General features: G+C 48.4%; 1 protein-coding gene across 1 annotated transcript in view; it reads left to right on the top strand.

Moving 5' to 3' along the window:
* Window positions 1-24,163, top strand: part of Myh9 (myosin heavy chain 9) — a 94,266-nt gene that overhangs the window by 24,289 nt on the left and 45,814 nt on the right. The window contains exons 2-3 of the mRNA XM_069999423.1: window positions 9,042-9,393; window positions 14,585-14,741. Coding sequence (XP_069855524.1) covers window positions 9,061-9,393; window positions 14,585-14,741 — 490 coding nt within the window. The 5' untranslated portion in view covers window positions 9,042-9,060. The remainder of the gene's footprint in view (window positions 1-9,041; window positions 9,394-14,584; window positions 14,742-24,163) is intronic.

The following is a 24,163-nucleotide window of genomic DNA, read 5'->3' as shown; positions in this document are numbered from 1 at the left end:
TGGGGCCTGGCCCCAGATGTTATTCCTGGAAAGGATGGGGCTCACTAGGTCAGGCAGGCAAGGTAGAGGGATGGGAAGTATCATGTTATATTTCAGAACCTGAGTTGCAGCTCTTCTAATAGCAAGTATTTTTTCCCCCTCATCTAAATTGAACAACTTGTTCAAAATCCCAGGAACTCTAAGCAGGGATGTGAGATGTTAGAACTCAAGCCCAAGTCTGTCTGGCCCCAGAGCTATTCCCATTCCACCCCATCAGTGTCTTAGAAGCATTTATCTTGTGATTTGCAAGTGTCCCAATGGTGGGATTTTCGAGTACTACCTTCTCGTTGAAAGTTACTATCAAAGGCCAGTGGCTGCAGTGCTGTTCAGCAGGTGTAAGGCACGCTCCATGTCTTTTGGCATTCCAAGGAGAGTAGAGGCTATTAGCTGTCCTTTCTTTTATGTTGGTCTGGTAATAAGTGGTAGATGCTAACACTTTGATAAGTTGGGGGAACCAAAAGCTTCTATAAAACTGAATTGGTTAAATCCTATGCACAGCTTCTTGGGGGCTAATGAATTACCTTCACTTTTTCGTTTTGTTTTTTAGTTACGAAAATACTGTACAGAGGGGTTACAATTACATGGGCAAGATAATGAGTACAATTCTTATCAAGCATTGTTGCCTCCTCCTTTGTTTCTGCTTCCTACCCCTTCCCATCTCCCACCCCCCACCACTCCCTACCTTCACTCTTATATCTCCTTACATGCTGAAGCCTCTCTATTTTCCTTTTTTTATTTTTTATTTTTTGTTTTTTTTTTTTGGGTCTGGTCGTGGGGCCTGAACTCTGGGCTTGGGCGCTGTCCCTCAGCTCTTCAGCTCAAGGCTAGCGCTCTACCACTCGAGCCACAGCACCACTTCCGGCTTTTTTCTTTTTGCTTATGTGGTGCTGAGGAATCGAACCCAGGGCCTCATGCATGCAAGGCAAGTGCTCTACCACTGAGCCACCTTCTCAGCCCTCCTTTTTGTTTTGAGGGTATAAAAATCAGCCCAAGAATAGTTTAATTTTCCTAATAGATTAGGTGGCTCTGCCCCTCAGGCCCTCTTTGCACAGCTGGAGGGGATTTTTCAGCCTTTTAGAAATCTTCCCCATTTACTCCTTCCTTATCTTTGCTTCTTTACGAATCTAGCCATCCTTATGGAAAACTGTACCTGAGCATCTGCTCTGGGACAGGCATCCTGTGTAGACATTTGGAATCAAGATGATGGAGGCAGATTGCTGTTATCAAATAAAAGTTCAAGTAATTACAGTTCTGCTGTTTGGTCACTGTTGTGAAGATGAGTACAGAGGCCAGAGGGGAGGAATATGGATCCAGGCATCTTTTTGCTGCATTAGGAACCATTTGAGCTGAGATGTAAGGGCTTCTTCCTCTTGTTGGGGTCCTGGCCTTTTGGAAGCCTCCAAGAGGTCTCCAAGTAGCTAGATGAGCAGTTTATTTTCCAAGAAAGCTGCTCCTGCTACTGCAGGTGTATATAGATGGCTTTCTGAAAGATGCTTAGAAATGCTGGGGAGAGTGTGGAGGAGAAGGCTGGGCGGGGAGTAGTCAGCTGGTATCCTGGGGGAGGAAGACAAAAATATGCTATTTGGTGGATTTCCCAGGATGGCGTGAGCTAGCACAGTCATAAGAGCAGCCCTGATCCACTCTCATCCCCAAACCTGACTTTGTCTGCTTTCTATTACTTGTCATCACTGTGTGATGTTGCTGAGCCTTTTGTTTTTGAACTACAGGTTGAGCTGTGGAAGTTCTGAGTGTTGGAGGTGCCATATCACCATATCAGCCTTTTTTTTTGGCCCAGGTTGTCTTTTAAATCAGGATTTTTAGGGTATTTATCCACCTATTCATTTGTGGTGCTAGGGACCAAACACAGGTGCGTACTAGATAAGCCTAGTACTACTAAATCTTTAAAGTACAATCCAGCTGGTCAGATCTAGGTCAGAGCCCTTAAGATTCAGTCTTATTACAAGTGGTACTTATTTCTTGGGTACGGTGTCATCTATATTGGTTATTGTTTTGGTCCTGGAATAATTTTCTCCTGAGGACTTCCTTTTTCTCCCTCCCCCCCTTTTTTTGGAGATAAGTATAGCCCAGATTGCCTCAAGATTTACAGGTGTGTACCACTGTGCCTGTGTTTATTAACTTATTCAAAATTACATTCATAGCAATTGTAAAATGTTTTCCTTGGCAGATAATTTTAAATGACCCTTCAAGTAGAGAGTTGTGTATTCCCGTGTGTGTGTGTGTGTGTGTGTGTGTGTGTGTGTGTGTGTGTGTGTGTGTGTGTGTGTGTGTGTGTGTGTGTGTGTGTGTGTGTGTGTGTGTGTGTGTGTTGTGGATTGAACCCAGGACCTCCCATTTTCTAGGCAGCATTCTACAGCTGAGCTACACCACCAGTCAGATTTCTGTTTTATTAGAGAGATTTGGTTGGCCTGGATGTTTTAGAACGGGGAAAAGGTTTACCAAAGCACAAGTATTCAACTCACCTGGGGCACTTTTGCCCCTCAGTCCCCCTTTGGTATGTCATGCTGGGGGCAGAGTGGTACCATGCTGCGAAATGTCTTACAATGTGCAGGAGAGCTCCATACAACAGCCTTACTGACCCCCAAGTGTTCACAGTGCTGATGGTGAAAAACAGCACTCTAACTGTCATCATTTTCTGTGTAATTTACGAACCTCTATGCTCTGTTTCTACATGTTGAATCTCACTGCCCTTCCCTGGCCTAGACTCCTTTCCAACCATCTTTCCTCCTCTCCTGTCAGTATTCTACCCAGCTTTAAAAATTCAGCTTGAAAGTCACAGCCATGATACTCCTCTCCTCTGAGTCTCCACATTTTCACTTGAGTTCCTTTTTCTCTTTGTTCCCTTTGTAAGTTGCTTGGTTCCTCTTCTCTCCTCACTGAGTCTGTGTGAGAGCCAGTTATTGACAGGGCTTGTGGACAGGGCTCTTCCTTAGTGGAGCTAGTATTCATAGTGACAGGTTACCTGTCTCATTGCTGTGTGCATGTTCAGTCAAACAGCCTTTGAAATAGGGAATACAACATAGATTTTATTTGCCTTTACAGGTGAGTCTAGAGACTTTGGCCCAGGTCAAAGATCACATTGACCCATACAGCAGCATATCTATATAATGGGTGCCTTTTGCACTTGGTATTGGGACAGCACCTAGGGACAGAAGCACACCGTGAAATTGCTTTCTGCTGACGCTGTACTGTGTGGTCTAGATGAACACATCTGCTAGTGGGTGCTGTTGTTCCTCTACATAATAAATCCCTTGGCACCTTGGTATCTTTTAAATGGTTTTTGTATGTTGATCCTCAGTATGGTTTAGTTGATCACATAATTGAAGCCGATGGGTTTGAAGATTGTCGCAGCCACTGCTTAACTTTCCTTAAAGTGGAATTTAGGCCCCAATTTCACTCAACTCAAAACCAACAGCTGCAAGGAAGAGACACCCGTTCATCTATGTTCTCATGGATAAAGGTGGGAATGAAACAGAAATGGGGTCTGCTCACACATATCCAGTGATTCAGCTCCACTTGGCCTTCTGGTCTGTGTTAGTCAGCTCTTCATCCTGAGACTGATACTTGATATAAACATCTTAAAGGAATAAGATTTATTTTGGCTCATGGTCTACTGGCTCCATGTCTCTCTGGGCTGCTAGTTGGGATAGAGCATTGTGGTGGAAGTGAGGAAAGCTGTTTTCTCCATAGCAGTTGTAAAGCTGAGAGATGGTATAAGATAGAGCATCTATACAGAAACAGTGGAGGTGGCTGGGGGTCTCTGAATTCAAGTCTTGGCATGTTCAGGCCATTGGTAACGGGTAGTCCAACTTCTGGAACACCAGGATTACAGAACACTAAAGTCAGACCCAAAGTTATACTACCATCTTCTTACTTCAGTTCAGTAAGTTAAGTTGCAAGCCATCGTAGGAGGAGACAAGCTACTGTCTGCCTAACTGGAGAGATCCATGTTTTCTTCTCTTAACCCTGGTGACCTCACTGGAAAGGCAGTTCAAGTGGAAACTGCACCGCACCGCACATCGATGCTACGTGGCTGACTTCGAAGCTGGGTTTTATGACCTGTGTGAGCCTCATTTTTCTCATTTGTAAAATGAATATGAAATTATCACCAGGAGTGAGAGAACAGAGTGCTTTGTTAGGCTGTAGCTTCATGACAAGTATGATGCCTTGAAGGCTCTCAGCCTTGAACTTGGCCTTGGAGGATTTTATATTAGTCTTGGTTGTCTAGGAATAGAAAGGCTCCTAGTGTCTCCACTAGACACTTGGCTTAGCAGTGTACATAGTCTTCAGCATGCCAGCAGCTTGTTTTCTGTATAAACACAAATAAAGTAAAGGCAGAAACAGAAGAAGGGAAGAGGGAGTTCTTAGGGAGCACTGGGAGGAATAGAAAACCTGAGTGGATGCTTAGGGAGAGGTGTGGAAGGCAGATAATCAAGGAATTGCATTTTGGGTTGAAAGAAGAGGTTTTTGGTCAACTTTACTTTCAGTTTCATCATTTCCTGAGAGTCCTAATTTAGCCTCTGGTGTGTCCTGCTCGATTATGGCCTAAAAAGGCAACTGCTTGGGTTTCTGGAGTTGGATTGGGACCCACAGGAAGCCACTGGGGAAGGGCAGCCCAGCCTGAACCGACTCCAGTGGGCCAGGGCTGCTGCTCCCCTTAACTCTTTGCGTGCCTACCATCCCTCCAGCAGAAGCTTAGCCTTCCCCGAGGCATGTGATCTAGCACACAACTTGCCTGTGAATGGCGATTTCAGTGGCAGACTGCTGGTGTGGTTGGCTCTTCCATGTACACTCTGCCCAAGTAGCAGCATGCTTCTAATCAACCCACTTGGCAGCTGATCAAACAGCACACCTCGGAGCCATGAACATGTTCCTTTCCACCAGTGTCTGCATTTCAGGAAGGTGCAGTGGTAAGAGGGAAAAAGCCCTCAGTGTGTAGTTAAAAATCTCCTTAGGAATATTATACAGTTACCAAATGACCCAGGTCATTTGGAGGCAGGTGTTCTGGGTTTGAGTCCTTGTTCCCCCAGCTTGTGTGACCAAAAAAGCTCTGGGATGAAAAATGATGAGAGAGCAAATTCTAGCAAATGAAGTAGGGAAGATAAAAAACTGAAACTCTTTCCTCTGCCTTTGATAGTTAAAGGTCTATGAGCCAGGATAGAAGGGACTATTGGGAGGAGGGGGGCAAGAAACTAACTTTAGGGGAGCAAGGAGGGATGTTTTAGGGCTTTGGGGCTTTTTTTATAGGATGTGCACTTTACAGACAAGTTTCCAAGAGGCTATTTAGCAGTCCTAGGACAGGGAGGGGGAGTGGCTGCATGTGGGCTCTCGACTGGGCAGGCGCCCCCTCCCTACAGTGCTCCTGTTTCATGGTGAGCAGCTCTTTTCAGCCCAGCTTAGAAATGAGGATATGGATCATTGCTGAGGTGGCTCCATCTCCCCGCCTCCTGGAGAGGTGAGTGTTAGTATGGGCACACGGAGCTTCTTCACTTGCCCCAGGTGGGGGCGGGCTCGCAAGACCCTCTGCCAACATGTGACTTAGGGAGGAGGCTCCTGCTCAGGCTGGCCAGGGGCTTTTCCTGAAAACACGCAGTATGCTGTGACCTCTGAGGCCCTCCCCACCCATCTAGCCCATTTATTGATCTTGGCAATGCAGCTCACCAACGTCATTCCAGCAAAGTTGTTGAAACCAAAGAACTTGGTCCTTGGCCCATAACAGAGCCCAGGGTCATTTAGCAAAACCTTCTGGGAAAGACGTGAGAGGAAATGGGACTGCAGGCTGGCCCTCCATGATGCCCCCTAGCATCTGGGGGGCTTTTTCGGTAGGGGGCAGCCTTCTTTGTCAGCCTGAGGGATGCATTGTGCCCCTCCCTTTGTAGAAAGCGTGGCTTGGTTTCCAGGCCTCCACAAACCATTGTGTGGACAGTGCTATTCCACTGTGTTGTATCACTAAAGTCTAAAGTTGGGTGGGTGGGGAGAGCAGCACAGAGGAGTTACTTGGGTGAGACACCCCCCTCCCCCCCAGGTCCCCAGGACAGATCCACCAATACAAAAGGCAAGCCAAAGGTTCCCCCAGATTGCCAGGATAAGCCAGGGGCACCGGGACTACAGTTTGGAGGAGCCCAGGGCCTGCCAGAAGCTTGCCTCCCCACGTGGAGTCTTTGCTATTGGTTGGACCTGGGCTGGCATGGCTGGGGGGAGTAGACTCTGCCGAGGACTGTCCCCCTCACAGTGGGAGAAGCTGGAGTGTGCCACCACACTTTTTGGACAGTGGCTCCCCTGGGAAGGCGGGCCCTCAGCCTGCCCGATAAGGCCCAGTATTTGTTGAATTCATTTCTCTCCTTTCCTCATGTCCCACTGAGCTTATCCACAGGACTGCAGGCACAGGGCCAGGCAGCTCTGGGTTCAAATCCCACTTCACATCAGGATTACCTATCTCTGAGCCCGTTTCTTCATTGATAAGTTGAAGGTGATAGAGGTGACTGATGTTTTAGGGAAGTGGTGAGCAAACTGAACTTGGTGTTGGTTGGGTGACGCTTAGTGACTGACACCGTCCTCCTCCTCCTGGTAGGCATCTTGTGAAAGGCGGTGATGCCCTCACTTGTCTTCACTAAATCTTCTCTTTCTGAGATGGACTCTCTATGTTGCCCAGGCTGGGCTCAAACTGCTGAGCTCACAGGATCCATGCTCCTCGGCCTCCTGAGTGCTGGGATTACAGATATAGATCACCATGCCCAGCTCTCAGTGAAACTCTCAACTAGCAACAGACTTAGGATTTTATATGGTGACATTAAGGTTCTCTTACAGAGGTGGGGACACTTTGTCTGCCAAGACTCATTTGGATAATTATAACATCATTTTGGGGCAAAACAAAATTGTCTGCACAGGCAGATGGCGGCTGATGCCATGTACCAAATGATTTCAAAGCCACAGACAAGATATTCCCCGCCCCTATATGAGTTTGAGGTCTGTAAAAGAATTGAGAACCAGCAGCAGCAGGATACCAGCTTGTGGCAGGGACATGATGCGGGGACACGATGGGAGGCCATGGGGACACCGCCTGGCTGGTACTCAGGTCTGTAGGAAAGCAGAGGACAACTGGGATTTTCTGTGGCAGAGAGCACCTTGGCTTTGTGCTGGACTTCAGCTGGCGGGGCCTGGGCACTGCTTCCTGGCTAACCAGGGAAGATGAAGGCTGCCGGTACTTTGGCCATCCAGTCTTGCCTTATTACTGCCCACTATGCTGGGCCTTACCTTTCTGTGGTGGTCCTTGAAAGATTTCCTGAGGGGACTTTGGGGTCTGCTAGTATGGGGGGGGTTGTGGGGGGAGAGATAAAAAGAAAACTACCAGTTGATGGAGCTGGTGAGGCTGCTGATGTCAGCCTCCTGTCTGGAGGAGCTTGTGAGCACCGGGTTTCCAGGAAACCAGCCTCTCATGGAGGGAGGCCAGGGCAGCAGAGAAGGAGGCCTGGGTGGCTGATTTTTCCTTTTGTGCATTGCCTACCAAGCCTCCAGCATTCTTGGCATTCAAGTCTCTGTGGATCTAGAAACTTCTAAGCTATGGTACTCTAGATTGGGGTCTGGAGCCATCCTGGATTTCCAGGGTGGGGGCCTTGGTATTATTACAGAGGAAGACTGTCTAGGTTGGGAGTCCAGGCAGGGAGCTCTGGTTGCTTCCTCTATTGGCCCAGGCTCAGTGTCTCAGATAAGGTTTCAGATCCTGGTTTTGGTTCACTCAAAGCCACAGTTATCTCGGGGTCCTGGGTCTCTGAGCTGGGGTGAGTCTCAGCCCTTCCTGGTGACTCTGGACCAGCCCCTTCATCCCATGGAGCTTTTGTTTGGTAAGCTACAATGTGTATGTCTTAGGGACAAGATATAGTGTATGTAAAATATGGCATCTTACCTAGTTAGCACTAGGTGGTCTATGCATGTGGCACAAACTGTGAAACCCCGTAGATATGAGGGGCTGCTGCCCTTCCACTTCACCTTGCCATCTGAGTTCAGAAAAAGGTGAATGTTTTTCTGACCTACAAATTGTGCAGGTTACGTTTTTATCTTGATGGCGCATCCTGGAGCCTGACTTTTGTTCTTTTTTCTTTGTGTAGTGTTATCAAGATAGAATTAAAGTTTGCCACAGTATATATTGGTATTAGCTTTCTTTTATTGATTGTCTTTGTGGACTCTGTAAATAAGGGGAATAAAAACCCTATTTAACTGGCAAGGTCTACCATTGTGTGGGTGCAGTGAACTGCCTTTCTTAGCTAATTAGAAACCTGGTTTACTTGGAAATCCTAAATTGTGCAGTCACTGCTACCCTAGCAGGGTGTAGTGCAGCGATGTAGTCACATCCACCTTTGAGACTCTTGCACTCATCATTTTGCACGGAGAATCTTCTTTCTTCTCCTCTTTTTCCTTCTCCTTTTTCTCCTCTTCCTGCTCCTCTTCCTCTTTTTTTCTTTCTTCTTCCTCCTTTCCTTTCTGTGTTGGTACTGGGGCTTGAACTCAGGGTCTGAACACTGTCCATGAGCCTTTTTGCTCAAGGCTGGCACTTGCACTTGAGGTACAGTTCCATTTCCATCTTTTTGCTGATTAATTGGAGGTAAGACTCCCTTGGACTTTCCTGCCTGGACTGGCTTTGAACCCCAATCCTCAGATCTCAGCCTTCGGAGTGGCTAGGGTTACAGGCATGAGCCACTGGTGGTTGGCTCATAGGATTGTTTTATGGGTTTGCTTGATTGTCTGCTTGCCCCAGAATAGCACACCTCACCATTAATTTCCCACAAAATCCTCACTGTTAGCTTGTATCAATCATGATGCACGTTTTTCTCCTCAAAATGTAGAGCAACAAAATTCTTGCAAATTGTGCAGTTATGCAGAATTATACTGTGCTAGAGTTTGCAGTGAGGAGAGAAGAGAAAAAGGAAAATAGTCTTTGAGTGGTCGACGTGGTTCTATCTAACATTTTGTTCTTTTTTCTCTTTCAGGTCCTGGCTGTGAGTCACCATGGCACAGCAAGCGGCAGATAAATATCTCTATGTGGACAAAAACTTCATCAATAACCCTCTGGCACAGGCCGACTGGGCTGCCAAGAAGTTGGTATGGGTGCCTTCCGACAAGAGTGGCTTTGAGCCAGCCAGCCTCAAGGAGGAAGTGGGCGAGGAGGCCATCGTAGAGCTGGTGGAGAACGGGAAGAAGGTGAAGGTGAACAAAGATGACATCCAGAAGATGAACCCGCCCAAGTTCTCCAAAGTGGAGGACATGGCGGAGCTCACGTGCCTCAATGAAGCATCAGTGCTGCACAACCTCAAGGAACGTTACTACTCAGGGCTCATCTATGTAAGTGCTTCCTGAAGGCGGGCTGCCGGCTGCCTGGATGCCAGCTCTGTGGTCAAGAAGGGGGTCTTGGAGTGCCACTGACAGGCCTGGGCCTTGGTGTCTGGACATCCTCATGGGATATTCTGCTAGCATTGCTTTTTTCTCCTGTGTAGTCATACACTACTACACATAGGAAGCCTGTTTTAGCCACATGTAGGAAGGAGCAACATGCCAGGTCTCAGAATGGCCTGTTTGCTGACCTTGGACCTCAAATCCTGGTGGAGATACATAGGTTTAGGTCAATGTGCTGGATTCCTTCTACTGCAGGAACTACTTCCAGGTTCCCATCTTGTTTCTCCTGTACCACCTGGTCATTCTGACTCCAGTTCAGCCCAAGCTCATTTTGGTACCTGTGTTTCTTGTAGAGGTCTGTTGGGTGGCTTCCTTCCCTGGGACTTGTTTAGAGCAGGCGTGAGCCATCCAGAGTGGAATCACAATTCTGTCTGGCACATCTGTGCTATTCCATGCCAGGCTTAACAAAAGGGAAGTATAGTTAGGGACTAGAGAAGAGCATGTGCAAAGGTCCAGAGCATGCAGAGGACTGGGAATGTGTCTTCTCTTCTGGCAGCGTTGAGTTTACAGACGGACGTCATCACCATGTATCAGGAGATGAGCATTCTCCAGCCTCGTGCAAACAATCTCTGAGCTCTCCTGGCTTTGGGATTATTTCTAGTATCCATCCTAAATTCTTCATCCTAAGTTCTGATGAGGAGGCCTGATCATGGTCTCCCATACATAGTAGGAGAAGGTACCAGGCTCCTTCTTTTATACAGCACCAAGGGCTTCCACTGGGCCAACCCCTTAATCTTCTCAGGACCACTTCAGCACGTGTGTCCACAAGATGCTCCCCAGCCCTGGCCCTGGCACTTCTGAGGGTCCTGCAATGTGCTCAAGCTCTCAGTTGAGTTGTGGTCCCTTTTGAGCTACCCAGAAATCCCTACTGGGTCTGGCCATGTGCGAGAACTGTGTTGCCTTACTGATTGCTAAGTCAGCCCAGATCATGGGTCCCGTTAGTGAGGACCTATCAACAAGCAGATATGCAAAATCGCATTGAAAAGTACTACTTTATGGACCATCGTAAGCCCAACCTTCTCATGGCAGGTAGGAAGGATGGACCAAGACCTGGAGCTAGGAAAGGATGTGTGTGGGACCGTATAGTGAGGGGTTGACAGGGCTGAGACTGTAACTCAGGGTTTCCTAACTCAACCCACCATTTAACTCTTGGGGCTTTCTTGATCAGATCAGATGCAAAGCCTCTGTCCTTCAGAAGCATCAGGCACTAACGTTCAGAATTAGTAACCTGAAGCAAAGCCAGAGCAGGAAGCCTTGTCTATCTGCAGGGATGTCATGGGAGCCGCAGTCCCATTGTTACGGAGCAGGGCGCTCTTCTTGGCAGGCTTTGTAGCTCACATCATGCCCACTGTGCTTTGCCATGAAGCCGGGATGGCCTTTGCCCAGCACAGCCAAGCACTCAGCCTCTAGGACTTTCCCCTTATTGACCATGGAACCAAGTGACATGGTGCCTTTCTTCCTTATCTGAGAGAATTCTGTGAGAACTTGAAAGCTCCCAGCCAGCCCCGGGCTGGCAGCAGAGCACAGATTCTGGCTCCCACTGTGCCTTCTAAGGGAAGGTAACTCCTGTTCCTCTGCTGGCCTCCTACTGGTGTCTCTGAATTTGGGTCCCGCTGAGATTTGCTGGTTGTGAAACAGGCCAGCCACCTGCGCTTGCCTCTTTGTCAGCTCACTGCAAAGTTCCCTTCTACCTGGGGAATGTTAGTTATTAAAGTGCTTTCAGTGTTGATTGCTGAGTCTTTGTTCTGCAAGAGACATGCAAGGCTTTGCTCTGTAGGTGGATGTGGTGGGTAGAAAGGGAGTCCTTCCCAGAACTCTGGCTTAACTGTCACTTTTCTGGGCAGTTCCTCCTGCTGTAGACCAGCTTCTTTTGAGCACATCAGAAGAACTTTGATTGTCCCTGAAGTCATCAAGGTGGATACTCCAGCAGGTTCATAGCTAGAGGGCGATCAAAGCCATCCAGGGTTCCTGGGTAGGATAGTCTACCTCTCTGCATGCTGGGTTCTGCGCTATGACCTCATGAGCCTTCCTGCTGCCTGTTTGCCTGGCATTGTGGGCGGCATGGCTAATTCTGTGCCACAGCTGCTCTCTCTTTTCCTTTGGGGGGGTGAGACTCTGGGACAGGGGGCGGCTGGACACAAAGAGCCTCTGTGGCCTGTGAATGGAGCAGCTCCCTGGAGTGGCTGTGTGGGAGCAAAGCCCTTGCTCAGTGTCTGTGCCTCTGAGCGCCTGCTGTGGGCCCTCCCTCCCACCTGAGCAGCGCGTTCATTCTGCAAAGTTGCAGTGTATAGTATCCACGGGGTGGTGGGATTTATCCCTGAGTTCTCAAACTCTCAAGACCCCGCTGCAGGACTGCCTGCCCCATCTAGCTGTCAGAAAGACTTGTCCTAGTGACCCTCTGCATGCTTCTGTTGATGCTGCCAGCTGTTACCAAACATCTGGCTCCATGGCACTCCTACATGTGTGACCATGCTTGCTTAGCTTTTATTGCTTTGGCTTTCCTAGTGTGTGGGTTTTCTCAAAGCCTAGGAACAGAGCTCGATTGTTTGAAGCTCCTGGGATGACCTCCCTACTCCCTAGACTTCTATCTTGTCTCCACACGATGCCACTCTTATCCCTGCTCACTCTTGCCTGCAATATCCAAGCTTACATCATGTTTGGACTTCTTTGCTTCAGGGTCTTCTGGTCCCTTATGAAGAAAATAATCAGAGGGATGACTACTCCTGGGTGACTCTCCCAGGGAGAAAGGGATCGAGAGCCCCGTGTCTTTTCTGCAAAGGGAGGACTCTCCCTTTGAGAGTCAGACCCTCTTGTTTGCATCTGAGCTCAGCTGCTGTCTTCAGTGCAGATGAGTTCATGATTGATGCGCTCCTCCAGGGTCTGCTATCAGTCTGACTTCAACTTGGGAATTCCTTTGGGTATGTCAAGAGTTTCTGTTTGTGTGCCTTGCTTCTGTGTAGACCCTGTTTTTAGGGGGAGTAGAGAGGGCATAAATAAGGGGGGCTGGATTGACATGATAGCATAGTCCCACATCCCTTGGCCGCTCTCAGATAAGGAGAGAAACTGAACAGTGAAGGTATAGGCAGTGTGGGACGAGGAAAGCAAAAGGATGCAAGGCACTCCAATGGTACTGTGACCATTGAGGTTGGCATTGGGGATCCTGAGGCTTCAGCATGCTCACTGTTTGGCCTAATGTCTGTGATCTGCTTTCTGTTAGCCCTTGACAAGTGTCAGGGGCTGGGAAGGTAGAGTACTTGTCTTGCATGCATGAGGCCCTGGGTTCGATTCCCCAGCACTACATAAGCAAAAAGAAAAAAAGCCGGAAGTGGCGCTGTGGCTCAGGTGGTAGAGCGCTAGCCTTGAGCTGAAGAGCTGAGGGACAGCACCCAGGCCCAGAGTTCAGGCCCCATGACCGGAACTCCCCCCCCCCCCAAAAAAAAAATAGTGTCAGGCCCCACTTCACCAGACTTCTGGCTTGTGGTCCCCTTTCCTAGGAAAGGAGTTGCTTGGGATGCTTCAGCTACCTAAAAAGAGCTGTGCCCCGAACTAGTGGTTGCCACCTGGTCATTTTGGGTGTTGCATGTAGTCATTCAAGGTTTGTCATTTTGTGTATGTCCTGGGGAGAAAAGCTAATGGGAAATATATTAGACAAAGGATTAGTAGCCACAAGGTGAGATGGGTTTAGTTGAAGACATCAAGGAAAGACAGATTTGTTTAGGCAGTTGTCATGGGAAATGGCATTTCTGATAACATTCAGTTACTTTCCATGGTTGCACTGGGTGTTGTACTAATCCTCACAACCACCCAGGGAGGTGCAGACACAGGTCTATACCTGTGCTCTTTTATACACGTGAAGTAGAGGGAGCGAGGGATTAAGAAGGGCACTAGTGCCTTACCCTTATAACCTAGCTACAAGGAAACTGAGATCTGAGGATTGAGGTTTGAAGCCAATCCTAGCTGGAAAGTGTGCAAGACTCTTTATCTCCAGGTAACTAGCAAAAAACTAGAAATGAAGGTGTGATTCAAGTGATAAAGCACCAATCTTGAGTGGAAAAAGCCAAGTAAGAATGTGAGACCCATGGGGCTGGGAAGGTGGTTCAGTGGTAGAGTGCTTGCCTTGCATGCCTGAGGCCCTGGGTTCAATTCCTCAGCACCACATAAGCAAAAAGAAAAAAGCCAGAAGTGGTGGTGTGGCTCAAGTGGTAGACCACTAGCCTTGAGCTGAAGAGCTGAGGGACAGCGCCCAGGCCCAGAGTTCAGGCCGCACGACTGGACTCCCCCCCCCCCCCCTCCAAAAAAAAAAAAAAAAAAAGAGAATGTGAGACCCTGAGTTCAAGTCCCAGTCTGGCTCCCAAAAGAAAAACAAAACAAAACAAAAAAACACAAAAACTTGAACTCAGCATTATGTGACTTCAGGGGTCTGGTTTTGACTAGTTTGACTTGGAGTAATGGGTGTATTTTTGGTTCCTTGCATTATAGTGTGGGTGAATTGATCCCTTCTATTGAAGATCTGAGCCTTAGAGAAAGCTCCTAGGGGACACAAAGGTGGTCATTTAAGGTTTTGAGAGATTTGTAAGTGAATGTTTAGAAAGTTCTAGGATGAGAGAAAGCTCTCACTGATCCACTAGTCTGCAGGGGATCTGATTGATTTAGGAATGTGAGTTTTCCCAGGGCTAAAAATGTTTAAGCTTAAATATACCTGAGACTCCTTCACTGTAGTGTGATATGCTGTTTTCTAGGCTACAGCCAAACCCTTTTCTCTGTACTTCTCTCACGATAACAAATATCTCTCTTATTCCTAGGATCTGAGTTTTGTGACTGGATTTCTGTCCGCTTTGCTGTAGTCTTGCCTAACATGCACGGTTAGTTTGCAGGGTAGGAGCCATCGGCATTTGAGAGAGAGCAGATAGAGGATGGCTGGGCACCCTTAACCTGAAGGAGGCGCAGCAGCTCCACCCAATGTTTTCATGTCAGGATGACTTGGGAGTCTTGGAGGGAGTAGATACTTTGCTGCCAACTTTGTACAATGTTGAGAATAGAGTAAACTCGTTAACTCATTCTTTGCTATTCTCTTCTGCAGACCTATTCAGGCCTTTTCTGTGTGGTCATCAATCCTTATAAGAACCTGCCAATCTACTCCGAAGAGATTGTGGACATGTATAAGGGCAAGAAGAGGCATGAAATGCCACCTCACATCTATGCCATCACTGATACTGCTTACAGGAGTATGATGCAAGGTGAGTGCCTGGTGACAAGGTCCTCACCTGGACTTCCAGGGCCCATCCTCCCTGTGGCCTCTTTGTTTCGTTCGTGGGTACCAAATCCCATGCATATCCTGTTGATATGGGCTGGGGGGGGGCAGTGCTTCATTGAGGTCTATGTGCATCATATGAGAGCCAAGGCCAGTGTCTTATCAGAGGACCTGTTTAAATGTTGAATGACTGTGTAGAAGCTTTTAAAGAGTACATTTCCTAATTATTTTCCTAGTTTCTCATTCTTTTCAAGATCAGTCCTCCTTTCATGAATTACTCCCTTTTCTCCAGGATTTCTTTATTCTCTCTTGCTCCTTACCCATTTCTGGAAACATGTTAGAGAATTTTCTGTCTTTAAAAAACAGATGCACCAGGTGCCCGTGGCTCATGCCTGTAATCCTAGCTACTCAGGAAACTGAGATCTGAGGACTGTGGTTCAAAGCCAGCCCAGGAAAGTCTGTGAAACTCTTACTCCAATTAACCACCAGAAAACCAGCAGTGGCACTGTAGCTCAAGTCGTAGAGTGCTAGCCCTGAGCTGAAGAGCTGAGGGACAGCACTCAAGTCTAGAGTTCAAGCCCCACCACCGACCACAATAAACAAACAAACAAACAGATGAAAAGTCTTTCCTGCCTCTGACTCTGCCTGGCTCTGGCTTTTGGTCCCATTGTAGTGAAGCATTTTAGAGGAAGTGTGTGTATTCCCTCCCTCTCATGATATACCTCCCACCCACCACTTGGTCAGACTGTCTGACAGAGGTCATCTATTACTTGTAGGTTGCTAAATCTGTGCTCTCAGGAGCCCTTCTCCAGCATTAGGTAGTTTTTTTGTGGATCGTGGGGCTTGAACTCTGGGCTTGGGCGCTGTCCCTCAGCTCTTCAGCTCAAGGTGAGCTCTCTATCGCTTGAGCCACGGCGCCACTTCCGGTTTTCTAGTGGTTTATTGGAGATAAGTCTCATGGACTTTCCCTGCCCCGGCTGGCTTTGAACCGTGATCCTCAGATCTCAGCCTCCTGAGTAGCTGGGATTGCAGACGTGAGCCACCGGCACCCGGCTTAGACAGTTTTGCTTACTCCCTGAGTAGGCCTGACCTCTTTGCAGTGCTTTCAGTCTCTTACCTCCCCTACCCTGCAAATGATCCTCTGAGTGGTGGCCTCATCCACTGTAGTGGTTGAAGACCTGATCACCACCTGTCACTGGTCTTCCTTGCTGACCCTGTCCAAGCCTGGTTCTTTTGTTACACAAATCTTCTTTTCCTCTTCCCTTTCCCCTCCCTCCCCCCACCCTTTCTTTACCTCCTCTTCTCCTTTCTATCCTTCTTCCCCCTCTCTCCCTCCCGTCCCCCCTCCCCCATCCTCTTTCCTCCCCTTCCTTCTCTCCCTCTTTCTCCTTTTTGGCTAGCCTCAAGTCTCATTCCTCCTGCTCTGCTTCCTGAGTTTCTGGGGTTACAGGCATGAGCCACCATTTCTGGTTTTTACCAACAGTCTCCATAGATTTTTCTCTTTCAGTATTTCTGATGCCACCCCCTTTACTTACCGTCGTGGCCCTGGCCTTAGTTCAGGCTTCCACAGCTTGCTGTGACCTTCACTCTGATAGAGCCAGCCCTCCCTCTCCTCTGCCAGTGGGTCACTTTTCTAGGGTTCTAAATTTGATGACTCATTGGCCAGAGACAGCACTTAAGACTTGAGCAGCACGTAGAGCTCTTTGTAGTTGCCCTGTCTATGTCAGCCTCCCAACCTCTGGCACCTCCTGGCATTGCCTAGTAGATGTCTCTGCTTGAATGTTCCTTACCTGATCCTGTTGCTTCTGCCTCTACTGCCCAGCAGGTCCCTACTCTTTTCTAAGAATGGGACCGGAGTTTTATCCCCTCCAGGGAGAAAATCCATACTAGATTTTTTATCAGAGTTTGCTAATGCTTTATTGGACATGAGTGTTCATATTTTTTTCCTCCTTGATATGGATAGGGCCTGTGATGCCTTTATATTCTCAGAAGTTAGGCAGGTATGAGTGTATTTCCTTACCTTGCATTGACAGTGGTCTTTTATGTACTCTTTTCTTAAGCGTTGTAGTCTGTCTAGGCAGTGGTGGTAAGGAATCTTGTATTCACAACTTGGCCCTAGGGTAGTAGTTGAGAGTGGCAACACATATGTGCCGTAGAGAAGTTCTTCACTGTCAGATGTAGGAATTTGGCTTGGCCTTTGGCTTATATTCACATCTACCAAAATTTCTTGCAGAAGCCAGCTTTTAGTTTTAAAGTAGGATGTCTGCTTGAAAGTGCTAATGAGAACAAGCTGGTGGAAGAACATTTTGTGAGATCCTAGAAAAAGCTGAGTCTCTGTCTCTAGAGGTTATGAGTCACTTTTCTCCTGGCTGAATACGAGAAGTGCACTCTGGGGTCTTCCTGAGATCTGAATGACTGCATAGGGCATGTTCCCACACTTAGATCTGGATTGAAGGCCTCTGGCACCAAGGGGGCTTGGTGCCCTTTTAGGCCAGGATGATAGCAACAACATTAATGTAGAATGTGGCTCCAGGAGTCATCGGAACTGGGCTTCCAGACATTCTTCAGATAACCTGTGGGATTCTTCCCCAAAGATTGATCCGTTTTTATTGATTCAGTGACATAAACATTTGAGGGGTACGGGGTTCTGAAACTCCCATTAGGTTGAACACAATTATGGGGGAGAAAAAGGAACATGGAGCTTTCCTTTGTCTTGTCTGTAACACAGTGGCCTCAGTGGGAATAAGGAGCTGCTTCATCAAGCTGTGAGGTCAAGTGGATGTGTGCTTTCATCTTGTAGAGCCCAGAGCTGGGATGTGCAGGCTAGGGAACCTAAAGTCCCAGGCTTCTTTTTAACAGTTTCTGCTGGTATTGAGTTCATGTGTTTGTAACCCTTACTCTGAGAGGTCTCAGCCTTGTCTGCTTGCTGCTTTGTGTTGGGCTCACTCTTTACCCATGTTGACTGACAAGGACATTTCCAAAGTAAACCAAGCAGCAAAGCCTTTTTAGCAATAGATTTCTTGTACTTGGGGAAGGGATGTCAAGAAAACGTAGCTCACTAATCAAGAATGTTTCCAAAGGGGCCTTTGCTTTGGGTTTTGCTCTAAGTCAGGTATCATGATTCCGTGGAGCCTTGAGTTTGCATGCTGGTGAGGTCACTGTCTGTCCAGTTTGAGGTGAAGTCTTTGTGCATGCTGCCCACTGGCTTTGGGGAGGGAAGCTGATTTGCTTTCTGGCCTTTACATCTTAGAAGGCTGGCCAGATCATAGCTTTTCTGCTTTAAAGGAAACAAACAAAAAACTAGACAAAGATTTCCTTCCTGAGCTGCCTGTGGCTTATGACATAGTCACATTTATTCTGCCAAATAGGGTAGTTGGTGGCTTTGTCTGAGGACTTTATGAGACAAGCTCTTCGATCCTTCCCAGGCACTTCCCCCTGTCCTTCATCCCTTAGATGCTTGCGTTTGCCGGGATATTCCTGATATTTGCTAGTTGATCTACAGTTATTATTAATAGTACCCTAAAGCATCTGGTTTAGACGATAAATTATATGCCACTCTACCTATTTGTTAGAGTAAGCCAAGGATTCTCAAACCTGGCATTAGTGGCATTGGGATCGGGTAATTCTGTTGGGGAGGGGAGGGCCTTGTCCTGAACACTGCAGGTTATTAGCAGGATCCTGGAGAGTAGGTTCTACTTTCTCTGTCCAGTTGAGACAATAAGTAGTATTCTAACACTGACACCAAATGTTTCCTGGGGGACAGAATTTCCCCTAGTTGAAAACCACTGGACCGATCTTTACAGATTGGTTTTACTCCTAATGTCAATTCCCAAATGATCTCATGGTGGTGAGGATTTGAGTCTCAATGCCAAAGAATGCTAGGATAGATTAGTGCCATCTGCCATGGGCATAGGATAGGGCATGGTGACCTGTGGTGCCTTGGGTTAGGTCATGAATATAAGCCATAGAAATACCAGAACAGCAAGGAGTTCATTAGTACATTATCTTGTCCCTAGAGGCCCTGGCAGTCTAGAGGGAGAGACAAGACATGTTTGTAGTTAGATCTGGGGCAATAGCTGCATAGCCAGACAAGCTGCTGTCCCTACCTGGTGCCAGGGTGTAACTTAGACAGGTGTGGAGTATTTTGGAGTTCGAGGAAATTGTGGCTTTTGAGGCCGGGGTCGTCAGGAGGGCCTCACGGAGGTCAGTCCTGTGGAAAGCCTGGCCAGGTTTGTGTCAGTAAGCAGTTGGGGCGCAGCCCAGACGTGCCTGCAGAGTTTTGTTTATTATTTTAATCCCCAGTCTTGGGTTTAATTAAAGTTGTGGCATGGCCAGCTCACCCTCCGAACCTTGGCTCTCCCTTTGATTCTTTTGGTGCCTTGCCCATTAGTAACGGGCCTCCCAGTCTTGGGATTAGACTGTGCTCCTCTGGAATGGTACTGAGCTTGGACTATGTGAGGCCTGAGGATGAGAGAGCACAAGCTTGGGTTGCCCCTTGCTGGGCGGACACCAGTGCCATTGGGTGCATGGTGGATCCCTTGGCTGATACAGAGGCTGAGGTGGATTTGGGCAATGGCAGCACATGACCTGTAGAAAAGGCTGGCTGGTCAGGAAATGACATTTCTGGTCCCAGGTTCCCCTATGGGTAAAGTGGTCAGAATTTGATGTGAGCCTAGCCGTCTCCCCAACACAAGTAGAAAAGGCCTCTTCTGTGTTAATTAGCTCCAATGCCAGGGTTGGTTCACTTTCAGTGACTCTGGTATTTTAATGAGCACCCACTGTTCATGGGGGAGGGTCAGCTTTCATTCCAGGCCTAAACCACTCTGAGCAGTTTAACCCTTTGTCCTGTGCGGCCCTCCTCCCCTCCCCATCGCCTTGGCTTTTCAGCAGAAGCCACTCCTGCAGAGCTTGGCCACCTGGACACCTGCATTCTCATCTTGGTGGTTGACTGAACTCTGGGTATAGTAAAGAGTAGTTCTGTGCTGGCTTCCTGTCTGAGCATGCCCCATCCCACTTGCAGGTAAAGGCATGGGCTCAGGTATGTGTCCCGTATTTTGCCAAATCAGACCTAGGAATCAGGGGTCTCCTGATTCCCTGAATCTGGGCTATGGTCACTGCTGCCCCTCCTCTTCCTCTTCTTCTGGCTTCTTGAAGGAATTCTTCACTGGCGTGGCACTTAGTTGGGGATTAACAGGAAGCAAACCCTCCCTTCCTCTTTTTACATCCTCCTGGTTGAGCAGTCTGCCTCCCAAGGTCTTCTTGAAGAAAAGTTTATGCTTGTCCAAGGCCAGTGAATAGCTTTGGGGTACAGTCAGCAGGATTATGCATGGCTCCCCAGGACAGATGGCTGGGAGCAGGAGCAGTGAGAAGCCTCAGATGCAATGATTCCACTTAACAGGAATGTATTAGTCAGGAAGTGTAAGCCCTGCCAGCCGTCAGCACACCGGTTCTGCTGTCTGCCAGAGGCCTGGAGCTGAGCCCTGTGCATCTCCATGTGCCTCATGAGGCAGTCTGGGCTCACCAAGGAGTGCTGGGTACTGGGCTAGCCTTCTGTGTGCCAGGCACTGCAGGGAGTACACACATGCAGGCTGTGGGACCTGCCTTGGAGAGGTTGCTGTGTGGTGCCTGGAGGTATGAGATGCACAAACCATCACAGTGAAAGGTGTCCCGATGAACCCTGAGGGCCGCTGAGGTAGGGGTAGAAATGAGAGAACCATATAGCATGTCTGTAGGCTGTGGGGAAGGTCTGATGGGCCCTTCAGCCTTAGCTTTAGGGAGAAGCCCAGCTTGTGAACAGAGGAGGGAGTAATGCTGGGGGGAGGCCACGGGGTTTGGACTGGATGTCATAAGATATTGCTTCCTAACTGGCGTGGCTAGAACACTAGCTTACTGTGATGGAACCTTCTGTGTTTAGTGAGACAGGATGAGACAGCTAGTGGGGCTAAAGCATTCAAGGAGAAATTGTCATGGTGATTGAAGAGGGGCAGGTGGAGACTGAGAAATGGTCTCCATGGAACTTCTTGCCACTCAGTTCTGATACTATACTTGGCTTGCTTAGCAAAGGTCATCACCAGGTGATTCTTCAAGGCTGGCCAGCACCTTCACACAGACCTCCACCTTGTTGAGAGGTGTCAGTCTCTTCACAGTGCTTCAGGAGAATATCATTTTGCGCTGGAGTTCACTCTCGTGCAGCCCTGAACTACTCTTTGGTCCACTGGTAGAAGTGCTGAGAGATACAGGCTCCAGAGCCACCGGCCTGCCCCAGGGTCTAGGGCAAGGAAGCTGTGGGTCCTCCCTCAGAGGGAGAACCTGGCCAGGAATGAGCTGCCTAATTACAATGTGGTCAAGCCGTCTCATTTCTAGACCTTTCTAGAAGAGGAATCTGTGGCTAATAGGCCTTTGCAATGATTCAGCTTTAGACTTCTGCTTTTCATCCAATCCAGTCGGCCCACCATGTTACTCTGTGTCTGCTAAGGACAGAAAAAAAAATAAAAAGTGATCTTGGAACCTAGAGCTTTGGGGGTAGTGAAAAGCTTGATTCAGTGATGATTTTGTTAGTCTCCACCCCCCCCCCCAAAAAAAAAATCTACCTGAAAATCCCTAATGGCTGAGCTGGGTTGTGCTTCAACCCCTCTGAGGCATGTGCTCTTGCTACCTGTGTTGTTGCTGCGCACTAGCTTGCTACTCCTGGCCTCAAGTGCTGGCCCTGTGACTCCAGGAGAACTATGGTCCAGTGTGCCAGATGCGCATGGAGAAGAGAGCTTTCCTTTCTCTATGGCATTTCTGGAATTAAGTAAACAATTGAGAGCAAAAGTAATTCCTGAAAGCTATGGGGACATAGAAGCTGAAAGTCTGTAGGTGTAAAAATTCCTCTGGTTTGACCCAGGGTGTTGTTGGCCCAGTGTTGACCTTTGTAAAACTTGTGAGCACCTGAAATGTGCTGATTGGGGCCCGGGGAATTGTCCCACCCATAGTCTTGTTTGTCTAACATGAGCTAGAGCCCAGATCTGAGCCAAAAGGACAGGAAATGTGGCTCTGCTTCAGGGGCATGTTCCGCCTAGCCACCTACCTTTGATGACACTGGCTGTCCTCCTGGCTTCTTCAGAAAGTGTCTTGTCCTGCTTACTTCTCTGATCCTGTGTCCTCAAGCAAGTTTGGCTCAGCTTATGCGAGGAGAGTTGAGCTTTCTCTTTGCTGAGCTGTTTATGGTCCAGCTGGTGACCAAGATGGTGACAGCATTGCCTGGCCAAATCTTGCTCTCTGTGCTTGTTCTGTTGTCCTTTCTTTGTTTGTTTTGTGAGAACCCAGCTCTCTGTTGTGGCTTAGTTCTCTCTGTCTAGGACTTCTGTTTTTCCTTTTTCCCAGAAAGAGGGAATGTTGGGTAAAGTGAGGCAGAGCTGACCTTCAGGGAACACATGCTATGGGCAGGAAGCATTCACATGTAGCTTTTGTATTTTCTTCTAACCTGACAAACCTGTTAGAGCTGCCCCCATAGAGCCGGCCCAGCCGACAAAGGCAGAAACACAGCCTGCCCTGTCCTTTTTGCCAGGTTTGCCTGTGCACCAGCTATTGTGTTCTGCTGGTGCATTTTAACCAAGAGAAGGCTAGTTTCAGGCTTAGCTCACTCTGGACACAATGCAAGTTAATCATTCAAGGGACTGGTGGGAAGGCTGTCTTTTTCCTTCTGTATCTGGGAACTTAGGCCTCCTGGGCAGGTTCAAGCCACAGTGCCTCTAACCGTCTCTGGCTTGGATTGCTGCTGAGTGGAGTTCTCTGACCTGGGCTTGCCTGTGTGCCCTGGAGACACACTGAGTGCTTGGGGGCCACTAATAGGGCTTTCTTCACCTGAGACTGCTGGGTAAGCAGGCTGTTAGGAGGCTCCAAGATAAAGTCTCTGCTTGACCCATCGGTAACCTCTGTTAATATGAAGCAGTATTTGCACCTGCTCTCCCTCCTCACTCTCCTCTCCCCTTTTCTAGTTCTTAAGAGCTTATCAGCTATTGGTCTGGCTGCAGACAAGGTTGGCCCTTCATCTGCAGCACTAAGGTAGGACTGTGGGGCATCAAGTTTCCAATGTGTGGGTATTCTTAGTGATGGGGAAGGGTTGGAGTGGAACTCCAATGCAGAGGCCTTTGTTGTTTGTGCAGCTCTGTAAGTTTGATCAGATCACTGGGGTTCTCAAGAGACTAAGCTTGGTCTCTAAGCTGTGACAGCTGAATCAGGTGGTCTTGGAGGCTTCTCCAGCCCAAGATTCTGAGCTGGAGCCTTCCAGGCTTTGTGCTTTTGCAAAGTGCTTTGTAAGACTTTCTAAGACTGTATAAAACAGCCACAGAAAAGTTATTTGGAGACAGCCTGCCCATCCTGGGTGACACAGTGTAGGAGTTCAGGGGTCATCCTGAGCATAGTTTTGGTACGCCATCTCAGGCTCTACTCTGGAATTTTCCTGAGAGCAGACGATGTTGGAAGGCGAGAGGCTTTGACCCATTAGTTACAGATTATCCAGTTGGTCCCCACCATGCATGCCCCACACCTATCCTGAAGTTGCTCTCCTGTCCTTCCTGTCTTGGCCATACCTACTTTTCAGTCAGGTCCTGAGAGCCCAGTGGACTTGGAGACAGGAGTACCCGTGGACAGGGTACTCTTCGAGCTGCAGGACCCCTTGGGAGGGAGGAGGCATCTGAGGTTGGCCATGAGTCAGTTCTGAGCAGTGGTTGCTGGTGAAGCAGGCCCCGCTCCCTTCCTCCTGTGCTTCCTGTCGGGCTGATGTCACTGCTGTGTAGGTCTTGTGGCCTTTTATGGACAAGAATCAACTGCAGCTCCTCTCCGGAGGAAGTGAGCAGTAAGGCTCCCCCCAAGATGCCTGTACCAGGTTGAAATGCCTGAGATAAAATACCTACAAGCCCAGTTCTCCTTCTAGCCTATAGCCAGCCGTGTGAGTTGGCTTTAAGGGTACTTTATTGTCTAGGCTCAGCCTCAGGGCTTTTCAGGTTTAAAGTAAAACAGGCTGGATGGCTTGGTCACTGGATGTGTAACTCCTGAAAGCCTTTCTTGTGGTGCTGGAGGGTCTCAGTGAGGAGCTTGGCAGCGAAAGGAGCTGGAGTGGTTAAGGATGGCTTTCTGAGCAGGCTTAGGCACACATTTCATTTCCTAGAGCATCTCTACTCTCAGAGGTTGAAGGGGTAGCCCCAAGGGGGAAGTACAGAGCAGAGAGCGGAGCCCGGTGTTCAAGCTTGCTGCCAGTGAGTTTATCTGCTGTGGATGGGTGTGGACCAGTGTGGTCAAACTGTGCTCTGAGAAACTCTCTCCACCACCTGCTGTCCTCTGTTCAAGGCTTTCGGAAGATTTTGTCCAAGGAAAGCTATTGCTTTTCATAAGTCCGGAAACCAAGGCAGAAGCCTGGGTCCTTCC

Source organism: Dipodomys merriami, unplaced genomic scaffold, assembly GCF_024711535.1.
Source record: "Dipodomys merriami isolate MVZ:Mamm:240054 unplaced genomic scaffold, mDipMer1.0.p SCAF_55, whole genome shotgun sequence".
NCBI lineage: Eukaryota > Metazoa > Chordata > Mammalia > Rodentia > Heteromyidae > Dipodomys > Dipodomys merriami.
The sequence above is the reverse complement of the archived record's forward strand: the minus strand, read 5'-3'. Positions and strand labels throughout refer to the sequence as shown.